Genomic DNA, 17,062 nt, shown 5'->3' with positions numbered 1-17,062 from the left:
CAGCCCGGAAGTCACCAGCCTTCAGGATGAGCCACGTCCCACCAGTTAACAACAGTAACACAGAGGAACAAGCCCAACTGCCAGCTTCAGACCCAGGACCAGAGGCTGCCTCTGGGGCCTCAGACGAGGCCCTTCACCTCATCTCAGCCTCTTCGTCTGCACATGGCAGACTGCCGTCTTCCCTTATTTGCTTCAGAAAACTCTTTTAAGAGGATAGACAGAGGTTATATGTTAAAAAAAAAAAAAAAGTTTTTATAAACAGTGTTTTACTAATGCTGAACATCTTTGCCACAGAGAGGACAAGGTGACTACTGCCACCAGCATTTCGTTTCATAGCTTGTGCTACGATGCATGGCCCACTCACCAGGTCAGCGGAGACAGCAGTCGTGATCAGTGCGTACGGCCCGCTGACCAGGGCCCCGCTGAGCAGCAGCATCACTGTGGAAACCAGAAAGGGGATTCAGCCAACAGAAAAGCTCCCCCTGGGAGAGTGTGTGCGTTCTTAGAAATCCTCTGGGTGGGGCCTTGGTACTGTGCTCTTGGAGACGCACACCTGGCTACCGCATGGTGGACCTGAGCACATGATCTTCAGGGAGCACCAGTCAAGCCGCTGCAGAAGGTGGCTGAGCAAGTCCCCGGAGATGCTAATTCCCTGGGTGTGCATGAAACCTGCATGCATCGTTATTAACTCCTTAAAGACTTATCTATTGATAAGTTTGTAAGTCAATCACACTTCCCTAAAGATTTAGCTATCGCTCCAGAGGGCACTCAGTTTACTGGTCTTCCATGGGTAGCACCTGTCGGCATGCTGAGAGGAAGAGAGCCTGGTGGGTAGGAGCACAGAGCCTAACCTGGGGGGTCACCTGTGTCGGTGCACCCTGGGCTGCCCAGGTTCAGGGTGGCTAAAGCCAGCCACTGCTTCTTCTGCAGCAGAATAGCCTTCCTCCCGTCACCGACAGCTGCTGGTGGCAGCCCCCAAAGGAAACCCAGGACCCCAGCGCAGCCATGCTTGCCACAGCCAGGACAAACATGCTTAGTTTTGAAATGTGTGGCCTCTTTCCCAAACTGTCCTCTGGACTCACATCCTTTGTGCAGATATTTCTGGGGCAGAGAAACTTAAAGGAAACATCATGCCCTCCTGGCACTGGCAGGCTGCTTTCAGACACCTTGTAAAATGACCAGATACACACATGCACCTGCACTTCCGGTCCCTACTGCTGGCTTGTTAGGGGAGAAAACATGTTTACCAAGTGTTAGAGGCTTAGTCTGGCAGCACCGCTGGCAGGAAGTTAAAAATAGCCCCCATTGTTATACCCAGGATGGAGGCAGGACAGCCAGTCAGCTCAGACGGACAGATGGGGAGACCACAGCCAGGCTCCCCTGGACTTTCCACAGTCTAAGAGCCAGCCTGGGCCCAATGCCTCCCGCCCAGGGCCGCCAGAGACTCAGCCGAGCTCCTACAGAGGCCACAGCCAAGGCCCGAGGAGGGGCGGGAGGATCCGCAAGGGGGACGAAGGGCCTTCCACTCCCGTCTGGCTTCTCTCTAAGAGGCTCCCTTCCCACGGGCACCCAGCATGCATCCCTGCTCCGGGCTAGGTCCCTGGCACTCCCCAGGTGCACTCTGAGGCCTACCGACAGTCAGGCCTCACACCTGGGAGCAGGTGTCCTCAGGGGCTTCTCCCAGTGGCCCCACCTGAAGGACGGGACTATTTCAGACACACCACATGCTCCTATTACACCAGCTGGATGTTTCTTTGTTGTTTTTTATATTTTACCTCAGCAAACTATGTGAAAGACAGGCTGCAAGTACTCACCTGTTGTGGCTTCTAGACCCATTTTACTGATGGTGGAGAATATGTAGAGCTGCAAACAGTGGAAAAGCAATGGTTTACTAGAAGCAGCCACGAGATTGTCCATAGCTATCTGTCTGCATTTTGCTATGAGGTCCTGTTTGTCCTGCTTGCCAAGTTGCCCCCTTAGCCAGAGTTGGTGCTAGGTAGATACCACTGTCAGCCCCATTTTTCAGATGAAGAAACTGAGGCGCAGTGAGGTGAAATCGCCTGCTCAAACTCATGAGCTACTACATGCATCAGAAGTTGCATAAACCAAGTGCTATGATGGGAGAGATCAACACTGCCTGGGGAGGGGGCTGGTGTCGGTGATCCTAAAGGATGAGCAGGGGGAGAAGGCTCCCAGAGAGCAGAGCAGAGCAGCTGGGTGAAGCCAGGGAAGGAGAGGCTGGGAGACATGCTGACAGGGGACGCTGGGCTCTGCAGGCCCTGTGGGGCACGCTGAGGAGTCTGGACAGGTTCCAGGCAGTGACGAGTGAAGAAACCATGGCCATGGGTGAGCCAAGCCTGTCAAGAGCCAAGCCTGTCAAGAAAGTGAACGCTGGCCAGGCGGGAAGAATGTTTGCTGGTGGAAGGTTAGCGGGGCGCTGCTTGCAGACATGCTAGGGCCCAGACAAAGGCAGCAGTGGGGGTCCAGGGAGGGTGCACATATTGGAGATTTGGGGTGTCCTAAGACAGATTAGGAGACTTAGAGATGAGGGAAAAGAGAAGGTGGAGAAAACTCTGGGGGGCTGTGAGATCCCTAAGAGCTGAAGAATGTAGGAGAAGGACCCAGGTGGATGGGGGACGGACAGCAGCTGAGCATTCTGGTTACTGGTAGGAGGAAAAGGCCCCAACTGCACACAGGCCAGACATGCTGAGGCCTGAGGAATAGGCCAGGGTCCAAAACAAAACGAAAACGGGGGATGCCAGGGAGAGTAAGGTCCGGCAGAAGCCACCTTGGGAGCCAGGAATGCAGGAGCTTGGAGACCGGCAACATACAAGGACTGGACAACAATGTTTTGGGGATGGAGGACCTTTCTGAAAATCAGCAGGAGGGCTGGGTGGGCAGCTCACAAGGCTGCCCTCGAAGGAGACTCCCCAGCCAGGATGAGAGCTTGGCCCAGAGGCTCTACCACACAAGGCTTTACACAGAACGAGATGACTCGCTCCTGGAGCCCCCACCAAAACTGGGCCTTCTTTCTAGTCTCAAGGCCCAGTGAACAACCAGGAGGTGGGGCCTCGCGCACTCTCCTGGACCTGGAACTCCAGTGTGGATCAGCTCAGCACTGTACTCCTCACAGGGTGGTCTTGGTACTGGGCTGCGGTAGTGAGGGCTCAGACACAGCAAGGGCCTGTCATGGATTGAATTGTGTCCCCCCCAAAATATGTGTCAACTTGATTAGGCCATGATTCCCAGTATTGTGTGGTTATACTCCATTTTGTGACTGTAATTTTATGTTGAGAGGATTAGGGTGGGATTATAACACCACCCTCACTCAGGTCATCTCCCTGATGGAAGGTAAAAGGGAGTTTCCCTGTGGTGTGATCTGCACCACCTTTTATCTCTCAAAAAATAAAAGGAAAGAGAAACAAGCAGAGAGTTGGGGACCTCATGCCACCAAGAATGCAGCACCAGGAGCAGAGCGTGTCCTTTGGACCTGAGGTCCCTGCGCCTGAGAAGCTCCTTGACCAGGGGAATATTGAGGACAAGGACCTTCCTGCTGAGCTGACAGAGAGAGAAAGCCTTTCCCTGGAGCCGACACCCTGAATTTGGACTTGTAACGTGCTAGACTGTGAGAAAATAAATTTCTCTTTCTTAGAGCCATTCACTTGTGGTATTTCTGTTATGGCAGCACTAGACGACTAAGGCAGGGCCTGAATGCAGACGTGGTTCGGGCACCTCAAAGTCTGAGTGGGCTTACCGTCGGGGCCGCAAGCAGCAGCATCAGGCCGCAGGTGGAGGCCCTCTTCTCCAGGCGGTCTGAGATCAGGCCTGCCAGGATCCCACCTGCAACGAGGACAGGTCCCCATCAGGGGAATGCACATTACTGGACTCGGTGAAAGAGAGCTCTTTTTCCCAGATCCTTCCCCTTCCTCACTGCAAGAAGACCTCCCTTAGTGCCTGGCCCTGTCCCAGGACTTGCTTGGTTGCTGGGTTTGGGGTTTAGGCCAGCCCCATCTATCGCCTCCCTGTGAGGCAGGCTCCTGTCTCTGAGGAAGCGCTAGTTCAAGTTTAGAGGCAGGGCCCAGGAAGAAGGAAAGGAGGCCTTCCCCTGAGTGAGGGCCACAGAGCTGCTGGGCTGAGTCCACTCGGTGCCACAACAGCTCACTCGGGGACACACTCCCTCTCGGCACTTAATCACCTTCCAAGAGATCCTGGGCCACTGGTGCTTACGGTGTGATTGTTAAATTGTCTGTCAATGTAGAACACACCTAATGGACTCACCGAAGATTCCGCCCACATCAAACAAGGTTGACAGCACCCCTGCTTTCTGAGCATCAAGGTGATCTAGAAAATAACAGGGGTCTAGTTAGTGAGAGCACTCTCTGTCATCGTGTCACCGGAAGGAAGTCAGGGCATGACAGACCACACAGGAGATTCTTCGGTTTCACACGCATGATTTAAACCAGGTGGTAATTATTAGTTAACTCGCCTTAAAAAAAAAAAAAAAAAAAGCAATTCACTATGAATAGAAACATAAAGAATGGAAACTCAACCCTCTAACCAAAAAACAAGGATTTATTCTGCTGAGTCAAATTACCATCCCATCTTTGGGTTCTGAGGGCCCTCTGTGGTAGCCAGAAAGTCAGATGCAACATGGGAAAGACAGAAGTAAGGCCTGTGAAAAAGTACCTAGGGAGACAGCCCTCAAATGCCTCTGGTGCTACAGGAGTTTCCTGCAATACAAATCATCTGACCATATGGGGCTGGAACCTTCTATATTTCAGATGAGGAAACTGAGGCCAATGACCTGTCCCTGCACTGAGGTCCCACAATTCTCCCCACTTGACTTGATACAAGTCCGGAACTTAGAAGGAGATTACAGATGACCGTGCAGGAGGAACGAGACTTAGTGAGCATCGAAATGGTTGATCCAGCCCTATCTCTCCTAACGCCCTGAATGGCACGTGTAGAAACTTGCTTTCTTCAATCACTACAACTGAACGTGCCAGCAATTCAAGACCCTTGTCCGGACAGTGTCACCCCTTGTGCAATCCCAGGGGAACACAGGAAGGAAGAAGGCACCCCGTCTGTTTACATGGTGACCGCCATGTCTAGATCAAGGGCAGCTCGTGTGCAGATCACCTGCCTTAACGAAGCGGGGGGATGTCACCAGAACCTCAGGGAGCCTGAGCCTATGAGCCCTTCTGTCTGTCTGTTAGTTTTTACCAACTCTGTACCATCACTAACATGACCTCCTCACTGTCTACCACCTCTCCCTCCTACGGACCCCATTCCTGTTCACAAATGCCCTAGGGGACAGTGCCCTCCCTGTCCCCTCAATTTTCATCCTCAGGTTCATGTCACTTTTAATTTGCCCTCATGATACTATTCGGGATATGTGTCTGGGCTCTTTAAACCATCCTACTGTCTCAAGGGTCCCTCCTCTTTGTCCCATCAGCCAGAGCCTGGATCTCCCTCATGACCCTTGTCCCTCCTGGTCTCCCTGATCCCTGGGGCCTGGAGACTTCAGGGCACTCCCTGACCATCCTGTTCCAGCCCACAGTTCCAACACCTACACGCAGCACCCTCTCCTCAGAAGGACTGCTGATTCCCTCCTTGTCGTGGTCACACAGCACAAGGAATGCATACAGTATCGTCCTGGTATTTCTGTTGTAATGTCTTTCTTCAGCCACTGCTGGACTTCAGAATGTAAGACAAACCGCTGGCCTTCCCCCAAATTAGAACTCATTTCCAAGAAGAAATTTCCTCGTCAAATCATTAAAGATTTATTAGCTCGGAGCCGCAGAGGCCCTGCTTTGGCTCACTGGCCACTGTGCCCAAGGTCTGACACAGCTCAAATTTAAACACAGGCCGCCCCAGAAGACAAGGCACCTGATGGACCTGGAGGCCAGAGCCAGGACAGAGCACGTCAAAGTTTTCAATGCCAGGAAGGTTGTTATTACAGCAATAAAACTCTCACATCCCAAAATTCTTTTGTCTATATATTTTTACTAATCGTGTTGTTCGTTTCAAAGTGTGCCTCTCGAATTGCCCTACATCGTTTCTTCTTTCCACGACTACAAAAACTAGCAGATAAAAGCGAGTGCAGATCACAGTCACTGCACAGAGCTTAACATTCCCACCTCCAACAACAGATACTCACCCACATTCGTGATGTACAGTGGAAGCCAAAATAGGAAAGTGTAGCTGACCAGCTTGGCAAACAGCAAGCACAGAGAGAACTCTACCACACCCTAGAAGGGAGACAGGCCAGTGTGAACTTGGCAAATGTGAACTTGGCAGTTTTTTTAAAATATGCAACACGCTCATATAGTATCTTTGGTCTGGTCTCAGCACCTCTAGCTCCCTACAGGGAGAGGATACTGTACTGCTGCACTGCACAGTCTGACAATGTGAAATACTCGGCGATGGCTGACGGAGCCTCGCCTGTAGCACCTGCTATGGTGTTTCATCTCAGACCACGCAGCTCTGAAAACATGGCTACTGAGGGGTTCCTCGCAGAGCGTGGGTGTGGTGAGCACCATCTAGTTAGGGAGTAGTTCAGGGCTATTTCATTTTTCCCTTGAAAATGAAAGGACTGCAAATTAAACAGTGACCCTGAAACACACAGAACAAATCACTGTGACCATTCTGTGAGGTCCACAGGCTGGTGCACCCTGGTCTGAATAATATGGACCACTGGACGCTGGGAAAACAGTGGAAAGAGAAATTGAGCAGATGTTAATAAGGAAGTCGAGGTCTGAAGTTCCATGGGCACTCTGAAATGTTTGCTCGCCTTTCATAAATAGTATTTTTATTTTGTGTCTACCTTTAATAAGAAGTGGCGCTTGTGAGACAGTAATTGCAGGTATCACTTGGGAAACCCAGTCACACTAAGGCGCTCAGCAGTCCCCTTTCCGTTCCCCACACTGTGTGTGTGTACGACACCCACCAGAACTAGGCAAAGAGCACACACATGCTCAGGTTCCAAAGTTATTTTAAAAAATTCAACAGCTTAATGCTTTCAAAACTGATATACCAGTGTGGATATGTGAGTTGTGTGTGAGTACGTGTGCATGCGTGTAGAGCATGTATGCATGGGCATATGAGTGCGTGAGTATGTGAATGTGAGTGTATACGAGTTTGAGTGTGAGTATTTATTTGCACGTGCAAGTGTGTGCATAATTTATTGCATGCTGGCACATGCCTGGCATGGTGCTTAGTGCTGTAATGAAACTATTTTATTTAATCCTCAGAACCACATAAAAAGTGCCCAGCTGGGTACTTAACCTGTATCACAGACGAGGAAATGGAGGCTCAGTGTGGTTAACAAACCTGTTGGGGTACACAACTAGTTGGTAGCCAGGCGAGTGTCACCGCAGGCCAGGCCTGCAGAGCCTGTAGTCTGGACAACTCCACCGGGAAGATTTTACTTGTGTGTGTTATTAGTGTATACTGCATACTTATATGTATCATAAGTATACACCACAGACTGCCAGAAGAACGAACAAATCTGTCTTAGAAGAAGTACAGCCAGAATACTCCTTAGAAGTGAGGATGGCGAGGCTTTGTCTCATGTAGGTTATCAGGAGGGACCAGTCCCTGGAGAAGGACATCATGCTTGGTAAAGTAGAGGGTCAGCAAAAGAGAGGAAGGCCCTCAACGAGATGGGCTGACACGGTGGCTGCCACAATGGGCCCAAGAACAGCAATGACTGTGAGGATAGAGCAGAACTCAGCAGCGTTTCGTTCTGTTGTACACAGGATTGCTATGAGTCAGAACCGACTTGACAGCACCTAACAACAACGTTATTAGTGTGTACCCTCATTTTAGCAAAATCTTCGAGGCAGAAGCAATGCTTTTTGTTTTCCTTGAATTTCCTTAAGGAGACTGAGACAGGATGTTACGTTAAGGTTCTGGGTTATTCTGGGTTGTACTATACGTATCACCAGCCTCACAGTCACTGAGGGGCCCCTGGGTCCATGTTCTCTCAGCCCTTTCCCCTGAGGGGGAGCATTAATGAAGCGGTCTTGTCTTGAGGTGAAAGCTATAGCTGCCCCTCTTGGTGTCTGAATATCAGCACCCAGGGCTGCAGCCCAGGCTTTTCTGAGCGTGGTCTACCGGCCAGCAACAACAGAGCCTGGACCCCCAGCCTAGCCCATCTGCAGCGACCCCTCCACCCGCTTGTGCTCTTGGCTCTCCACCTTCTGGCATCCTCTGTGGGTCATCATGCTAGAAGACAACAGCTTAAAGGCCCTCTGCCCAGCTCCTCGGATCCTCTGCCAAGGGAGCCCACGGATTTAGTGGAAGGAAAACCTAATGCAATAAGAGATGGCACCATTGCACCTCTCCCTCCCACCTATTTGCAAGCCAAGCCTTGAGCTCTCTCTGCAGGCACTGCAATTGGCTCTTTCCCTTGGCCTCTGCACACGCTGCCCCTTTACCACCCCCCATCCCCCAGGCTCAATCACACACAGCCTGTTACTAAAACCGCTTTCAGAGGCTGGAGCCCAGCTTACCTGTGGCCGCAGAACTCAGTACTGGTTCTCGCCTCAGGGCCTTACCCTCAAGGCCTTTAGGGGTGAGGCAGGCCAGGTAGGAGGGTGATGCCCTGGGGAGGCCTGAGGCCCCCCTAAGGGAGTAGGGGTTGCAGCCCTCAGCTCTGACCACTGCCACAGGGATGCAGGCCCAGTGACAGGAAGTCAGATTTGTCTATAAAATTTCTGAATTTCTAAATGGTGGCAACGAGTTCAAAAAAGTTCTAAACATAGTCTGAACCAAGCGAAACATCGCCTGCAGCCACCTTCACACAAAGAGGAGTGGTTTGCCACCCCTGGTTTTTGCCAGGTAAGTATCACAGGTTTCTTTTATAAGACTTACTGTCAACGGAGGCCAGATTTTTTTTTTTTTTTTTTTTTCATGGAAAGAACAACAGAGGACACTTTAAAAACTGTTCCCAGGCTTGCTTACTCACTGGAATTCTCAAGGCCCCGGTGAAGCTGATGGCCGCCATGGCACTTCCGCCTTCAGCAGGGAGGATGATGACGTGGTTGGGATGGACGCCACTGCTCCCATCTGACAGCAGCAAGCACTGCGCCTCCGGGTCCTGCGGGTAGCCCAGGAAAAGAACAAGGACAAGATGGTGAAGTGAAGCCAGAGCTCATCAGGACTTTGTTTGACAATTTATCCTCTGCTGAAAGTCTTAGACAACATTCTCCTGGCAGTCATTAGGGCTCACATGTTTTTAGGAAACACTAACTAAAAATATGCAAAATCCTTCAACTGCTGGAATCTATTTGGTAAAAGTAATTTTGAAAAGTGAAAAAATTACAAATTTTTGAATGAGAAACGAATTTGTGCTGTAAACTTTCACCCAAAGCACCACCATTGTGAGAAATTGTAAACTAAAGTACATCCATAAAAATGGCATAATTACAGCTGTAAAAAGAATGTGGGATTTTAATGACGTGGGAGAATGCTTACGTACTCAAGTAATAAAACCACATTCAAAACTGTATTCTCACTCTGATCTGCAAGGATATTTAAATACCGTGTATATAACTGGGTAACTATAGCATCTATTTCTAGAAAGAAAGACGCTAAATTCTAAACCCTCAATGGCTATCACCGGATGGCAGGATTACATGCAATTTTTATGGACGTGTCAATAAGAAATTCTTTACATGGTCCTGTATTTTTTTTAAGGCGTTTACAATGGACAGGCATTAACAAAAACAGCATTATTTCAAAATTAATAAACCAGTTCCGATATCTTGTGAATTCTAACACTCTGGCCACTCCTAAGGGACCAAGTTTGTGTTCATTAAAACAGAGAAGAGTGGGCTCCAGCTCAGGGTGGGATTTCAAATGAGATCAAGGATGATCTAAACATGGTCTTCGTGAATGAACTCTGAAGTTCAAGGACTGACACAGAAATGTTCCTATGTATTTCAGACTTTCCACAAAATCAAACAGATTTGACTGGATTTATCTTACCACAGGAGTCCCTGGGTGGTGCAAACACTTAACATGTTTGGCTGCCAACCAAAATGTTGGAGGTTTGAATCCACTCAGACGTGCCTTGAAAGAAAGGCCTGGGATCTACTTCTGAAAAATACGGCACTGAAAACCCTACAGAGCACAGTTCTTCTCTGACATACACAGGGCCACCGTGAGTGGGAGTCAGCTCCATGGCAACCTTTTTTTTTTTAAATCTTACTACAACCTATACAAGATGGATTCAAAATGCAGTTAAATAAAAAGAAAGAAAAGAAGGAAAGAAGGAAATGACAATGCACTGCTATATCCCCCCCTCAGTATTTAGATTAGAGCACTCTTTCAGTAAAAAAAAGAAATCTGGAACACTGGGTGGCAGGCGACAGGCACCAGCATGTGGCCCAGGAGTGACATCTCCTGAGAAGCCACCTTCCAGACCAGGGCTTCTGCCTGGACAGCTGGACTTTGATAAGCACACTGACATTTAGACATACAGTCTACTGTTTCAGAGTGAAAATGACCAACCCCCAATGTAAAAGTGTGACACTGCCGAATGACAATCCCACAAAGCTATACGAAAATAAAAAACTGTGATTTGGGTTCAGAAGCGCACTTTCCTCTCATGAGCTGTGCTAGCTGTCTAGGTTAGGAGACCAGATCTATAGTTCTCAACCCTGACAAAGCATGTGCATCTCGGGGGGTAGGGGTGGTGGCTGCTCTGAGAGAGCCCGACACCAAGGCTGCGCCCCAGACCAATTATCCCACATCTGCGGCAGCCCCAGGCACCAGTATTTTTAGAAGCTTCCCAGGTGACTCCAAGGTGTAGCCAATGTGGAGGACTGATGGGCTATTAGATTTTTTTTTTTTAAACATTAAGTAGGTTAACTAATGGATGAAATGCACCAGATACAGAGAAAATATAAAAAGATTCTGCTTAACCAGGAGCAGGGCGCTCTCTGACTTGGAGAGTAGCAATTGCAACCAACCCAGGACACCACCGCCATCCAGCCCTTTCCTGTTTTGTGCAGTTGCTCAAAGCCACAGACGGAGGGCTGCTCTTTATCCAAACAGGAGGGGACGCTCTAGGCGCGGCTGTTTTCATGGAGAACACGTCCATGCCCACCCACAGATCTGTCACCCACAGTCGGGGGACATGTAGCCACCAAATTAGAGACTACAGTATCTGGAGGAGCAGGGAAAGCATGAGGTCACAGTGTGTTTTCCAGAACAAACAAAGGGTGCCTTGCTGCCTCCTTACACAGCAAACACCAAACCGCTGGGCTGACCAAGATACAAGCGCTGAGGTGAAGGTGGCACCTTTTTCTGCCCACAAACCAGGGCTTTTCAATGTGGGTTCCAAGAACCTCCTGTAGGTTCTGCGGAGCCCTGCGTGGGGCCGGGGCAGGGCTTCTCCAGTCATGGCAGCCCCGCCCTGTGGGTTCACACTTTCACAGGGCTCCAATGCTATTAAAAGAAAAACAAGGTGGTGGGAGGGTGTAATAATGACTGCTCTAATCTAAAAATGAGGGGCAGTGGTAGTCCAGTGGGAGAATTCTCACCTTCTATGCAGGAGACCAGGGTTCGATTCCCAACCAATACACCTCAAGCACAGCCACCACCTGTCTGTCAGTGGAGGCTTGCATGTTGCTATGATGCTGAACAGGTTTCAGCAGAGCTTCCAGCCTAAGACAGACTAGGAAGAAAGGCCTGGCAATCTACTTACAAAAATCAGTCAGTGAAAACGCTCTGGATCACAATGGTCTGATCTGCAGCCAATCATGGGGATGACACAGGACTAAGAAAGTCTCATTCTGTTGTGCGTGGGGTTGCCATGAGTCAGGGGCCAACACCACAGCCGCCAACAACCATCTAAACGCGATAAGCCCCTCCCTGCTCCCTAACAATCCCTGCAGCTACACAGCCAGACAGGCCATCCCAGAGGAGACTTATGGATTCCCACCTGGCACGTGAGCTGGGATAACCGTTAGTATTAAATACACACCCAGAGCTCATTAAGTGTTTGTAGAGGCAGTTTTTGAGCCACAGTCTATCAGAAAAAACCTCAGAGAAGCCAAAGGAAGACCAGGAGGACAAATGACGACAAGGACAACAAATTATGCCTGTCCCCTTGGGCAAACATCAAAAAGACAAACAAAGCTGAGAACATGAAGAAGGTTGGCCACGTAGACAAGTGATACACCTTGCTGCCTGGCTCCCCCCACCCCTTTCTTTGTGTTTTTCTCTACTAAGCCTTCCTGAGTCGGGTGACTACAAAACTTAAGCAGCACTGTGGAGGCGGTGGGGTCTGGGGCTGTGATGCTCCGCTCCGAGCCCCAGTGGGTCACAGCAGGGTCATGCTAGAAAAGGGGGCAGCCAGGGATTCCCACCAAGCACGCTGGGCACCCTGCTGCTGATTCTTGGGCCAGCTCCAGTGTGGGGGCTTTTCCTATGAGTAGTGAGGAGACAGACAAACTGCTGAAGGTGTCTGTGCAGGGGCTGCTGATGGGGACACCTGCCACCGGGCCAGGCCTGCCCGGCAATGTCAGCCTCAAGGTCAGCCTGGAGTGTGGTCGGGCCCGAAGCACGACTTCTCAGGACCCCTATGTATGTAGCTGGCCCTTTGTTACTTAACATGTTAGTGAGCACTCTTTGGCAGAAGGGACAGAAAAGGAAAGACAAGGCTAGCTTTACTAGTTGGTTACTTCAGAAAAAAGGAGTCTATGGTCTTGGTTCAAAAGGACAAAGCAAGTCCTCAATAACCATCAGAGAGGAAGTCCTGCCATTAGATATTAAGACCTAATTTTTAAAAAATGTAAATGTAAATGCATAAGTGGGTAGTGTTTCAGTTGAGTTAATTGCCACCTGTACTTTGCCTAAAATCAGAAGACCAAGACGTACAAGACACCATTTTCCCTCTCCAGTATCTCAACCACCACAAATAAATTTCCCCAGGCAATAAAAGAGGAAAAAATGTAAGAAACTTTAGTGTACTAAATAACCTCTAAGCTATTTGATTAGAAAATAAAAAATGGCTTATAATTTCAGTGATTAAAACAAAACCTAAAAATGCCTCCAGCTGCCCCGCGGTGTGTGAGAAGGAGGCGGAGCAGGTGGGGTGTGAGGCAGGCCTGGTAGAGACCACTGGGCTTGGAGCCTCCCATTTCCCAAGGCAGCCAGGCAGGTAACTTAGCATCTCTGTGCCTCAGTTTCCTCATCTGTAAAATGGGGGGAGTGGAAGACAACTTTTCACTTTATCTCCTTGTCTCTTACCTTTTCTTGGTCACATGACATTAACTTCCTACCTGCGCCTCATACACCTGGCCCACCCAGTGCTCCCCCTGCCCAAAACCCACTTGGCCCAGGTACCTGCCAGGTGCCCCTCACTCCTTCCACATCTCTCCTCAACGCCCCCTCCTGAGGGAAGCCTACCCCCCTACCACCACCAGGCACTCACCCCGCCTCTGCTTGTCATAGTGCCTGCCCATCCCTCTCTTGGCAGATTTGTCTTCCTGGCACCTGATGCCATCTGATGTATCATCCCTGCTTGCTTCCTGTCCCCCCCACCCCCAGAAGGTAAGCTCCATGACGGCAGGGTGGGGTGATGCTCACGGCCGGACCCTCACCTGGAGCAGGGCCTGCCAGCATGCTGAATGCTGGCAAACCGTAGCTGAATGAATGAATCGTTTAAAGATCAGATTCGATTAAAAAACTTAAATAAGCTTAGTCTACTATCCAAAGAAATCTAACATAAGCAAAGTCAAATGTTAATGAAGAAACACAATGAGACCAACTTTCTAACAACCCCAGATGTCTGTGGGGACGTGATCGAGGCAGAGGGACAGACGGAGAAAGCTGGGAGTTTTCCTGGTGCTCGGACCGCCACTGAAAGAACATCAGGCGTCACTTACCAGAGGCTTGTTCTTCTCATTTAGGATTTGCTTCTGGATTCTAAATCTGTTTGTACCATTCTCATAGTCTTTGGAATGCTGGGAGAAAACAGTTTAATTAGATCAGTTACCAAGTCAACAACCAGAAATTAAATCTAACTTGACTGCAATAATGATACGATCCTCAGAGAAAGCTACTGAGGGAAAACAGCGGAAATAACAACAGACTAATCATTTTGATCTCAAGGCTCCAGACCCTCTGAAAATGTGAAAATAAAATTCTCCGTTGAAGGATACTCCAAGTCCAGGGTCTACAGAGATGTAAAATGACGATTAAGGCAATTTAACATTTCTTAAGTTCTTGAGGAGCCCCGGTGGCACTGTGGTTAAGAGCTCAGGCTGCTAACCGAACAGTCAGCAGTTCAAATCCACCAGCTGCTCCTTGGAAACCCTATGGGGGAGTTCTGCTCTGTCTTAATGGGTCACTATGAGTCAGAATCGACTGGACAGCAATACCTTTTTGGTTTTTATAGTTCTTGGGTGGTACAACGGTTAACTGAGAGGCTGGTGGTTCGAATCCTAGAGGCACCTTGGGAGAAAGGTCTGGCAATCTACTTTCAAAAAATTGGCCACTGAAAACCCTGTGGAGCACAGTTCTACTTGAACACGCATGAGGTTGCCCGAGTCAGAGTCAACTAGACAGCCAATAACAGTGACATTCCTCATAGGCTTTGACATTCAAAAAAAAAAAAAGTTTTTGAAATGAAAAGGCCTTTAGAAATAACAGAGGCCAAAGTTTTTCTCTACCAAGTGAACAGAGGCCCCTCCTGTGTCACAGCCGATTCAGAAGGAAGAGCACACACTCACTACCGAATGAGCGCACAACGCTCATGGACAACGCTCCTGCTCTGCAGAAGTGGATGAAATGCACCCAGAAAGTCCAGGGAGAGGAAGGATGAAGGAGTGTCATCTCCCTGGGCCACCTGGCGCCTAGCACCCCGGGACCAGCTGTGCACCACAGAAGTGCAGGAAGCTGCTTAGGTAGGAGGGGAACAGGAGAAAATAAACCACAGCCTTCAGCCTCCAACGCAGAGAAACAAAGAGCAGGACTCCCGCCTTGCACCTAGGGACACTGCCCTTTTCTAAAAGCTGGGTGAGTGGGAGCTACCCCCCAACACGCACATCCACACAAAGTCCCCTGTACAAATGGGGCCTGCTTCCATCCCAGGCCGGGCCGCAGCTAGGAACGGAAATGTTTCAGGATGGAAGGCTGACCCGGGTGAGCGCCAAAGTTCTCTGCAATTCCAGAGGCTGGCTGGGCCCTGCCCTCTAAGGTAGTTCACTGCACAGCTAAAAACGTCATTGATCTGTGCCAGCCTGCAAGTTCAAATTCATGCCTGTGGCAGGACAATGGCTTTGAGAACACTTTGGAACATCGACTCTAGTTTTAAAAATCTTCATGGTGTGTTTAACTTCCCCAAACGCAGCAGTTTTCAGAACTGATTTCGTCTGCTTCCTTATTATTTTTATTTTGTTTTGTTTAACAAGTGCCAGGACTCTTCTTTTCAAATGAATTGTATTCAAAAGCCCAATGTATACAAAGACGGGCAAGAGGAGACACTGGCTCCACTCCTGTGTGCTCTGCAAGGCTCTGTTCTGGGGACTAGGAATTCTGTAGCAACCAGGACAAGGCCCTGCTCTCTTGGTTCTTACACTCTGATGGGGGAGACACAATAAAGAGGGAAACAGTCAAAGAAACAATATAACTTCAGATAAGTGGAAGGAGCTAGGGCCTGAGCTGGGGGATAGCTCTTTTAATGGGGTGGTCCAGGAAGCTGCCCTGAAGAGGTGACATTTGAGCTGAGACCCACCATGGCCTCATGGTGGAGGACTGCATTCCAGCAGAAGAAACAACAGATGCAGAGGGCCTGAGGCAGAACAGAAAGCCAGAGGCATGACTAGGGTGAGGTGAGCGCCATGGAGAGTGGAGAAATCACACTCACCGAGGTGGTAGTCAGCCCGTCATGTAGGGCTCACAGGCTGTGTATGACCAGGGCTTTGTGCAGAGCAAAGTGGGAGCCACTGTGGGGGTTGGTGAGCAAGACAGTGATGCGAGCTGGCTTGTTTAAGAAAACCTTTCCAGGTGATGTGGGAAGAACAGATTTTAAGGGAACAGAAGTGGATATTTTAGGAGGCTAATGAGTGCTGACTGGGAGGAGAGATGAAGGCAACTTGGACCAGAGTGGTGGCGGCAGAGGTGATGAGAAATGTTTCCATTGTGTGCGCACCACATGTACACACACACACACACACACACACTGAAAGCAGAGCTGATGGAATCCGCCAATGGGCTGGGCACAGGGCTGATGAAGAAGCTGGGATGGCTCCCCCATGACTGAGACGGGAAATGCCAGGGCACTCACAAGTTCATGGGTTGAAACCAAGAGGTCTGCTCTGGTCACCCTAAGTCTGAGATGATAACTATGTGAGTGGGAATGTCACATTGGTAGCTGGATCCTTGACTGTGGATCTCATGGCAGAGGGTCATGCGGAGGATATCGATGGGGGAATTAACACACCCAGACCTGGGGGAGGTCACTAATGGTGAAAGTATGAATTGATGACAGAAGGGGCCAAGGACTGGGCCAGTGTGCCCCCACGTGCAGGGGGTCTGGCAAAGCACTCTGGGCAGGAATGGCAGTGTGTTACAAGAAAACCAGGGCAGCAGGCATCCCAGACCCCAAAGGAAGAGAGCACTTTCAGGAGGGAGAGAACACCTGTGTCCAGCGCTGCAGACAGGCCGAGTGGGAAGGAGGCTGGAGCACTGGCTGGGATGAGGTTGCTGCTGACCTTGACCAGGGCCATGTCAACGGGGGCAGGGGCAGGGGCAGGGGCAGGGGCAGGGGCAGGGGCAGGGGCAGGGGCAGGGGCAGGGGCAGGGGCAGGGGCAGGGGCAGGGGCAGGGGCAGGGGCCTATTTGGAGCAGGTGGGGAGAGCAAGAAGCCTGTACTAATGAAGACGGTGAGGAGAGACGGCTTCTCTGGGATCTGCTATGAGTGAGAGCAGAGAACAGGGGTGGGAGCTGCCTGGAGTAGGGCATGATGGTGAGAGGGGCTTTCTTCTGAGATGGGTGGTACCACCAGTAGCTTAGGGCAGAGCAGAGGTGGGCCTTGGGCAGCACA

The 17,062-nt window shown here is 50.0% G+C and overlaps 1 protein-coding gene across 5 annotated transcripts in view; it reads right to left on the bottom strand.

Moving 5' to 3' along the window:
- The window catches only part of SLC37A1 (solute carrier family 37 member 1), a 73,509-nt gene that overhangs the window by 22,398 nt on the left and 34,049 nt on the right, over positions 1–17,062 (bottom strand). For all 5 annotated transcript variants that reach the window (XM_049874946.1, XM_049874942.1, XM_049874944.1 and 2 more), the window contains 7 exons: positions 13,902–13,979; positions 8,972–9,103; positions 6,161–6,251; positions 4,279–4,341; positions 3,755–3,840; positions 1,815–1,863; positions 365–438 (listed from right to left, as the gene is read on the bottom strand). In XM_049874946.1, the coding sequence (XP_049730903.1) occupies positions 365–438; positions 1,815–1,863; positions 3,755–3,840; positions 4,279–4,341; positions 6,161–6,251; positions 8,972–9,103; positions 13,902–13,979 (573 nt within the window). The remainder of the gene's footprint in view (positions 1–364; positions 439–1,814; positions 1,864–3,754; positions 3,841–4,278; positions 4,342–6,160; positions 6,252–8,971; positions 9,104–13,901; positions 13,980–17,062) is intronic.

This window comes from Elephas maximus, chromosome 2, assembly GCF_024166365.1.
Source record: "Elephas maximus indicus isolate mEleMax1 chromosome 2, mEleMax1 primary haplotype, whole genome shotgun sequence".
NCBI lineage: Eukaryota > Metazoa > Chordata > Mammalia > Proboscidea > Elephantidae > Elephas > Elephas maximus.
This window is presented reverse-complemented; position numbering and strand designations above follow the sequence as displayed.